The sequence below is a fragment of the Cucurbita moschata genome, unplaced genomic scaffold (assembly GCF_002738365.1).
Source record: "Cucurbita moschata cultivar Rifu unplaced genomic scaffold, Cmos_1.0 Cmo_Scf00020, whole genome shotgun sequence".
Taxonomy (NCBI): domain Eukaryota; kingdom Viridiplantae; phylum Streptophyta; class Magnoliopsida; order Cucurbitales; family Cucurbitaceae; genus Cucurbita; species Cucurbita moschata.
Genome location: NW_019268536.1, coordinates 462046 through 471054, shown reverse-complemented (window position 1 = coordinate 471054; position 9009 = coordinate 462046). Strand labels below are relative to the sequence as shown.

The window sequence follows — 9009 nt, the reverse complement described above, 5'->3', positions numbered from 1 at the left end:
GATTGGTGTACTAAAAAAAATAGGTTTAAACTCAACAATTTTATGTTTGATATTTGCATTTGGCTTTATTTTGATTTTCTATTAGATTTTTCGTTAGTTCAAGAAGTTCAGGACAGAAGATTTATTACATCTCTTGATTTCCTCAAAAGAACGAGAGACGTCAGTATCTAGTTTGTCAAAGAAATGGGTCGACCTGTATCTCCACATATCGTTTTTGCTGATCGATGTAACGCCAAATTTTACTCCTTGAATTTTCAAATTTAACAATTTTATTTCTGATATTTGTAACGCCAACATTGAGAGTGAAAGAGGAAAATGAGGGGAAAGGAAGACAAAAAACACATTCTTTTCAACATAGCATTCTCCTTCCCAATATGATTTTTGTAGGCAAAATTGAAGACTTCAAACATAGTTTAGTACATAAATCTCTCATTATTATCTCAAAGGTTGATGATTCAATCAATATCTCAAAGGTAGATGATTCAATCAACTCTCAAAGGTAGACCATATGCAGATCTAGTTTTCATTATCGAAACACAACTGAAGATACAATAAATTCGAAAGAGCAGAACCGAATCATTGCAGGTTAAATCTAGTCATTGACGATTTTGTTTCTAGTTTTAATAATAAAATTTGGAAATTTCAAAAAAGGTTTAAGAACAGATATAAAATGGTATTACTGAACAATAACACAAAACTGGGGTAAACAAACGAGACAATATCCATAACAAGATTTGAGCATCCTAAACTTAACAAATACAACCACTAGACATATACAAGAGTATAAACGAAATCCACTGAACCCCAAAAATCTAAATCTAGGAAAGGTTGTCAAGTAGAAGTCCACCAGAGCATGCACTCACATGAAGTTAACTACTTGAGAAACAGCAAGACTACACTCATTGTTCTTCAACCCACAACTCAAGTCCCGCCTCCCAACTTTCACATATAAATAAAATTTCCTTACAGAAGCTGCATAGCATGGAATAGCAAAGTTCATCTGGCCATAACGGAAGGCAGACTAACAAATCTCGAGGATGATCCCGAAACACATCCATCAGCGAGGACTGCAGAAGCAACATGACAGGGTGTTAAATTTTCAATCAACCAATGGAAATTATTACCGGCTAAACACAATGCACATTATACTTTGAACCAGAAATGTTCGATAAATCGACATATACAACTTTGCTGTCCCTAACTAAAACACTCTCAAATCTCATTCTGAGTTCATATTGAATTAAGCTTGAACATAAATCGACAAAAATATAATCGAATAAATTCTTGAAAAGGAGCAAAAATACAAGATCATTGAAGAATGTCATTTCCTTCTTGCCTCTTTAATCAGAAATGAGAAGACTTGTCTTCCGGAGGCCCAGAAAAAAGAATTTAAAAGGTAAAATACCTATAGGAACGTGAACGAGAACCAGATGGACTGCGGCTAGCAGCCCTTGGACTCCTTGACCTACTGCGTGCAGTGTCCACTGCACGAGGGCTCCGACCATTCTCCTTTGGAGTTGGAGATCGGCTATAATCCCTTCTATCACGAGGGGAATGAGAACGTGAAATTGATCTAGATCGTGCAGGAGAGAGATACTCATCCCTGGCCCCACGGCTCCTACATCAGCCACAACAATGGAAAAAATTAATGGAATGATAAATCAACAAATCAAACAGAAACGATTTCCATTCAGACTCAAAACAGCACAACACAAACAACTCTCTCTCTCACACAGGAAAGAAAACCTGTCCAAGCAGTCTTCAAAGGCCCAATGAGGTACGCTCAACAGGTACTTATGATACTAACTATATCATACTTTTATAAGCACAATTTTCTATCAACATCATTTTCAAGACTGATCAACTAAAACATGACTTTTACCTGCACCATTTTCAGGTTTCCGAACAAAATTATGACAAGTAGATCCAAACACTGAGAATTATGCTCTATTAAGCTGTACTGGTTGATCAGCTTCTGACAAGTTCATAGCTCTCTTTGCCCCAACTTTCTAAAAATCACATTATCTTTTCTTGGACAATGTCACCATACCACAACCAGAAAAACTTTGGCTTTTTCTCCTTTGAAGATGATTTCTTTCTTTGGCCAACTATAAGCTCTAATCTTTCTTAACTGGACGGTATATGCAAAAGAAGATATCAAACTTACAAATCACTTTCTTGCTGATAAATCGTTGAGATTTGAAAGGGAGGAAAAGGGGGGGAAAAAACCAGAGATAAATTTTGTTTTTAAACTCTCACCAATCCTTAACTTCTGCTCACAAGAAAATTGTCAACAAACAAATAAAAAACATGCAACTAAGATAATTGAAAAGGTAATAGATTATACTCATGGAGAGGGTTCGATAGGTAAAGTAAGCAAGTGCCCATCACTTTATGATCGCTTTTCTTGTTAAACTTTATTAATCAACAAGTCTTTAAAGTCTCCCTTTACACTTTAATATCTGCATAAACAAGGAATTAAGTAGATTGTACACGATCTCCTGCAATGCAACTCCGTACTATGTAGGGAGTAGAATATTTCACGTGCATCAAATCAAATATTAAATTTAAATCTTTTTGGTTAACCATGATAACATTAAAGCAAATGAAATAAAATTCTACATTAAAGCATGGAGAACATCAAAAAAATGAAAGTGTTGCTTAGATTTAATATATTGGGCTGATATTATAAACCTGATGAGGAAATGAAGATTAAAAGTGCCACTATTATTATTGGACTATGACCCTAATATTTAGTCAGCAATTGAAACCACAGCAAAGCGCCACTTAGATTTACTGACTAAACACATCACCGCATGACATAGGAACAAGGATAATTCATCCATTAGAAATGGATCGTGCTTTTTAAAACTGACACACCATTGATAACTTCAAGAAGTTTTTTGAACAAAACAGAACTCATGAGGTTCAGGTTGAGTAAATCGAAGTAAGCTGAGTTTATTGAAATATTTCTATAAAATTGATTTTCACCCAATGGCAGACAAAATCATTTTGGTTAGACTGAAAATCAAAACAATGAACATGTACTTCAATTGGAGGTTTGAATACTCTATAAGACAAGTGCCAAAATTCAAAATATTATGCAATGTTTCTCATCCAAAAAGAATGCTTTGACATGTTAAAGAACAAAATTATATAGTTAGAAGAAGGCATGCACAGTTTACTTATCATCATAATAGGACCAACCAATATTTCAAAACACGGTATAGAAGTAAGGAGTAACGGAAACAGCAGGACAATAATGATTTTAGTCTTGCTAGTAGCAGAATAAGTATGACAGATAAGATCCAACCTTGAGTCATGCCTGGCAGGTGAAGGTGAGCGTGAGTAAGCTGCAGTCAAATAGAAAAGGCATGTTGAGCATAAAATGAAGGTGTAATTACAAATTGCATCACAATGATGTTAATCAAACGTCAACATCAACCCAATACAAATGTTTCTTTTCACGAAATCAGCAAAATAGAGAGAAAAAACCAAGATAAGTATTGACACTGACAATGATATCGCCGTCGCGGAGACCTTGCTGGAGAACGCCTTCTGCTGCTTCTGCCACTATATATGAGCACCGAGAAAAAGACTATCAATATATTAATTCAAAATTAAAAATAAAGGTTACGTGAAGAAGATAATCAGACCAAAGGATACTGCAAGATTAGAAGTTAGGAGGAAGGTCATAGAACCTTGAGCGTGAAGTCACACGCATTTCTTGTGGAGTTTTCCTGTTCTCCTCAGCAAACACAATTCGTATCTCCCGTCCACCTATAACTGTATGATTCAGTTGTTGTTTTGCTTCAGCTGCATCTTCTGCAAACCGAAACTTCACAAACCCAAACCCTCGGGGCTCCCTACAAATAGGCAATGAAGGGAATGATATCCTCGTGAGAGAGAGAGAGAGAACAAAGTAGATCATATCTATAATATTTCATAACAGAACATTAATAAACTTCCACAAATTCAAAACACTGAAATATAAACCCATTTCTGACCCAATGAAAACTAGAAAGGGCTGCCACATCTCACAAGTCAACACACAATCTTATATGAGTAGCAATAATAATTTTCAGATCCAAATATAATGCAAACCACTGCCAATTCAATTAATTTACGCTTTTTGGAATTTCTTAATTATCAGTTATATTTAAACTAAATTCAAAAGATGGTTGAACTAAAGTGGTAATCACTGTCATTACATACTAGTAAACATATCGTTTAACAAAATCAAATTCCTCGTCTCTAGGATTAAGAGTGAACTAAGCTCAAGTTAATCAACAAATTTGCAGATTCCTTCCATATGCAAAAATGTTACCGTTCATACTCTCATATTGATTTGTAAACAATCTTAGCCAAATAATTACATAATGATAAAGGCAATTTAAACTTTGAAACTCCAACAGTGCTCTGAGATTCTAAACTCAGAACTTAATCTAAAAATATTATTAATTTTCTTAAATTTTTCTTTCTTAGCTAATATAGCAAAACTCTATTTTCTAGTGTGGATAGCCTGATAATTAGAGAAAGAAGTACCAGGAAATAATAAATCGGTTTCTTCAATACCCAAGTGAGCACAAGTTAACATGAAAGCGACCATACCCAGTGTAGTAGTTTTTCGGAAGATACACATCCTTAACAGGACCAAAACGCTCGAACGGGATCCTAAGATCTTCCGGCCTGCATGAAATGCAACCAAAACCCTAAATTATTCCTCTTAACAATTCATACAATGTATAGACAACAGAAAACGAGAAAATAATACAATGTCGAGTGACTGCACACGTCTTGACAAGAGACTACACGCAACGAATGCTCTTCTTGATAAATATTTATATAACTACAAATCAACATTCATACGGTAAGCCGTATATACCTCCTACCCAAAATTCAAAACTCTAGACAAATGCACATTTACATGTAAAACGCGAAAGCAAATGCGCCATTCAATTCGTCCATCAATCTAATAAATTGAGACATTGCCAATAACAGATGAAGCTCGAAGAAGAACATGAAATACCTAGCATCAAGGGGGAGATTACGCACGAGTAACCCAGAAGGAGCAGGAGAGCGACGGTCCCTATGAGACCTGCTTTCGCGGTACCGGTCTCTAGGGTCGTCGTCGTACCGCTTCCGCCCTCGTGGTGGGGTTCGGCTACGCCGACGAGGGCTGTAACTTCTACTCCGGCTTCGGTACTTCGCCATAGTGGATTGTTTGCGTCTCCTCGAGTACCTGCAAACGAAAATCACGCGAAAGAAACAGAGAAAACCCTAACCCTAGGGAGATTTGGGAAAATGATTCGAATGTTTGGGAAGGGGAGAGGGAGATGAGAGCGCTATCGATAAATCATAACCTAAACCCTACGCTTCAAAGACTTAAACGTCCACCTATGGTCCGGTGAGACGTGGGATTAAGGCCCTTTTATTTTCTTAATTATCAAAATTTACCCGTCAGTTTATCAAAATTACAAGTTGTGCCCGAAATTTGGAATCCGGACACGGATCCTGATGATCTCGATATTCCCTTGCATCTCCTGCGACATGGCAACTTTGATCTCGACACCTGATGATCAGAATTTGTGCACGAAATTTAGAATCTGGATTCGGTACATGCATCTCGACGTTTCCTTACATCCCCTGTGACATGGCAACTTTGATCTCGACACCTAATAATCGAAAGTTGTGACCGAAATTTAGAATCTAGATTCGGCATCTGCATCTCCGTACTCCCTTACATCCCCTGTGACATGCCAACTTTGATCTCAACACCTAATGATCGAAAGTTGTGACCGAAATTTACAATCGGATTCAGCACCTGATGATCTTCACATTCCCTTGCTAGATGGTCACGTTATCTATTATTCGCTTCTTCATAGTGAAAACTATCCATACATACCAACGTAAGTCATTCCAATATACTTTGTCTTCACTCATATGCTTCCCAATAAAATTTATCAGAGGTCACCCGACATAGAGCTACTCAAAGTAAAGCACTCTTATTCATTAATTTTATATGATCGAGTTCCCGACGAGAAATGTGCACCTTGTTGGTATAGGTAACGATTTTCAATTCCTTTAAACAATTCTTAGCTATCCTATCCTTATAATCTCTTTCATTCGAACATGACTCAGTTCATTCACGTACTCCTTCTTTACTGGGGTGTCATAGTTTATTGGTACTTCTTTATTTTTCTAACACATATACGAAATTTGTAATCCAATTATGATATAATCAATTTACTAATGTTACTAAGTTCTAATATGGAACGTACTTTCGAGAATAAATTTTTAAATTTTTAATTTCGTTTAATAGACTTTGATTAAGGATATTTTTTCCAATTTTAATAATCAATTAAATATATAATTAAAAGTTTAAGGCCGTACTAAATACATAGTCTAACTTGATGTTTTAAAATTTCGTTAACTTAAAAAAAAAAAAGTTGAATATGTAACGAAATTATTAATATTATGATATATTTGACATGAAATTGAATTTTTTAAATGTATTATATACTTTATTATTATATATTATTTACTATCAAATTGTGTTATTATTTTAATTATAATTCTTATTAGAGGCCACATACTACATGAAATGATGGGCTTTTTGGGTATTTAGTGGAAGATTAAGGGATCTTCTTTTAAACAAAAATTAAAAAAAAAAAAAAAATATATATATATATATATATAATTGACGTTCATACTTTTATTTGGATTGACGTTTTTAATATTTCTAAGGTCTGAGAGTTAATCCAAATTAATAATTTTTTAAAATAATAATTCTAAATTTTTAATTGTTTGTTTCATAAATTCATTAATTTTAAAAATATATTTACATTTCTAGAAAATTTCCATTGAATAATTCTCTAATTTATTTGACAAAAATCGTAATTTTCTAATAAGATATCAGTAACAATTAAGAAAAAAAAAATTAATTTTCATATTTTAATGTTTTTATATTTAAATCGTTATTTAGTTGACGTTTTATTAATGTTTTATCAAAGTTGTACTAAATTTGTAATTATTTAGAGTTGATAAGTCGTATTTTTTTTAATTAAATAAAATGGATATTTGATTATTTAACTTTTTATTGATGAGATAATATTTTAATCAATAAATTATATTATCATACAGAAAGTATTACAAAATATTTTAATTGTTTTTTTTTATAAAGTAATTTATTGAACTTGCACCATATTATTTAAGTTTGAACCCAAAATATATTATTTGGATCCGTCTGTATTAATAAATATATATATATATATATATATATTAGGGATGGTCAAGCAAGCAATAAATTGGTGCATTAGCCATAAAATGAAGAAGAAGAAAAAAACCTGAATTAAAAAAATATTAAAATCAACTAAATCGATTTATTATTATTTTTTTTGGTAAATTCAAACGTAATATTGTAAATAAAGTAAAAATTACAATTTTAATAGTTCGATAGCTCCATCTTCTTTAGATGTGTTAAAACAATTTGACGTGTAAATCTCGATCAATCTAACCATTAGATTTTAAGCTTATTTTGAATAAGCTGAGTTCAAATAAACAAAAACTTTATAATTTTCTTTAAAGAAGTAAGGTTAAAAATTATATTTTTGTTTATACCTATATTTGTTTTATTTTTATTTAATTATATAAATTGTTATTATTTATTCTCGCAGCTCTCAAAAATATGTTTGTTGTAAATTTTAATTCTTTTTAAACATAAATAAACAAATATATTTCCAACTAAAATTTTAATATTATTAAAAATAGAAATTTGAATAAAAATAACTTAATTATCCAATCGAAAACAAATTATGACTCGGGTAAGTTGATTTCATTATTTAATAAGTATTTTTTTTTGTTGAAAAATTTAAACCCGAATAATTGGGTAGGGTCTAAAAAATGTTTTAACCCAATCTAATTCAACTCACGAACACTCCTAATATTTTTATTATAATTGTTGAATTAAATATATATATATATATATATATATATTATAATTCATTTAGTATCCTGATTATATTATGGATATGGAGTAATTGAAATATCAAACATTTTAAAACTTATTTTTTTAATCGAAAACTTTTTTAAGGGATGAAAATAAGAAAATAACGTTTTTAATATTTGCATTCCAAATAAACATAGCTCTTAAAAATAAAATAATTATGAAAAGGGCTGTTTCTTAATTTTTCTTTGTTGGCACTCGTAGAAAATAAAAAAATAAAATAAAAAAAAGAATAAAACTAATATAAAGACAAAAACAAGCCCACATGTCGTCATACTTGCAACATTTTCCAACACTTTCGAATATTTCATGAAATCTCTACCACAATAAATAAATATTTTTTTACTTATTATTATTGTTCAATATTACCTTAAATACAAAAATCTACGTGTATAAAAATTTAAATACTATTTTTGTATACAACTTTATTTTAAAAAAATTATATCTTAGTCGGGTTTAAAATATTACATGAAAATAAAATTTAATTAACTAGTAAACCCAATTAGATAACATTAATTAAATCTCAATTTAATTATTTTTTAATAAAATTTGGGTCTATTAATTTAAATTACAATATCGTGTCAACATGAAATGATTTGTGGGCCTTGTAAAAATAAATAAATAAAAATAAATAAATAAGTGGGGCCCACCACATTGACTGGCTTGTAATCAAAGCATAAAATGTTACCCACAAGTAAAGATATTGTGTGGCGTAGTACAACATAATTGTCGTTCTCAATTAACCTATCTTATTTGGATTTATTCGAGTACTATATTCTTTGCAAACCTTTCATTAAATAATACATTAATTATATTATATGGTTTTTATTTGCTCAATTTTAGTGTTTTTTAGGGTTGGGTTTTATGATTTTTTTTATTAATTGAATTTTGTAACATATTTATGTTTTAAACGCCTCGAGTAAAATAAAAAACGGTATGCTTTGTTCCTGACAAAAACCTTAAATTGTGTTTGGTTTGAGGTTTTTTTTTTTTTTTTTTTTTTT

General features: G+C 31.4%; 1 protein-coding gene across 2 annotated transcripts; it reads right to left on the bottom strand.

Annotated features, from left to right (window-relative positions):
- Window positions 1-661: 661 nt before the first annotated feature.
- On the bottom strand, window positions 662-5409 carry LOC111457670 (serine/arginine-rich SC35-like splicing factor SCL28). 2 transcript variants are annotated; one of them, XM_023100017.1, is made up of 7 exons: window positions 5030-5407; window positions 4612-4689; window positions 3702-3866; window positions 3518-3573; window positions 3314-3353; window positions 1406-1618; window positions 662-1067 (listed from the first exon to the last, which is right to left on the bottom strand). In XM_023100017.1, exons 1-7 carry the CDS (start codon window positions 5212-5214, stop codon window positions 1058-1060), a joined length of 747 nt encoding a protein of 248 aa, XP_022955785.1. In that variant the 5' UTR covers window positions 5215-5407; the 3' UTR covers window positions 662-1057. The 2 variants fall into 2 exon arrangements, 1 of the variants encoding a protein (XP_022955785.1); XR_002712998.1 differs by lacking the exons at window positions 662-1067; window positions 1406-1618 and adding an exon at window positions 1996-2131 and having other exon boundaries at window positions 2348-3353; window positions 5030-5409.
- Window positions 5410-9009: the final 3600 nt, after the last annotated feature.

Bases quoted from the DNA above. Each gene is read 5' to 3' on its own strand.
- LOC111457670 (XM_023100017.1), bottom strand. From the start codon at position 5,214: ATGGCGAAGTACCGAAGCCGGAGTAGAAGTTACAGCCCTCGTCGGCGT. The intron at 4,690-5,029 runs GTATTTCATGTT...CATTTCATGCAG, and splicing joins AATCTCCCCCTTGATGCTAG to GCCGGAAGATCTTAGGATCC. The intron at 3,354-3,517 runs GTCAGTGTCAAT...ATTTGACTGCAG, and splicing joins TCCGCGACGGCGATATCATT to CTTACTCACGCTCACCTTCA.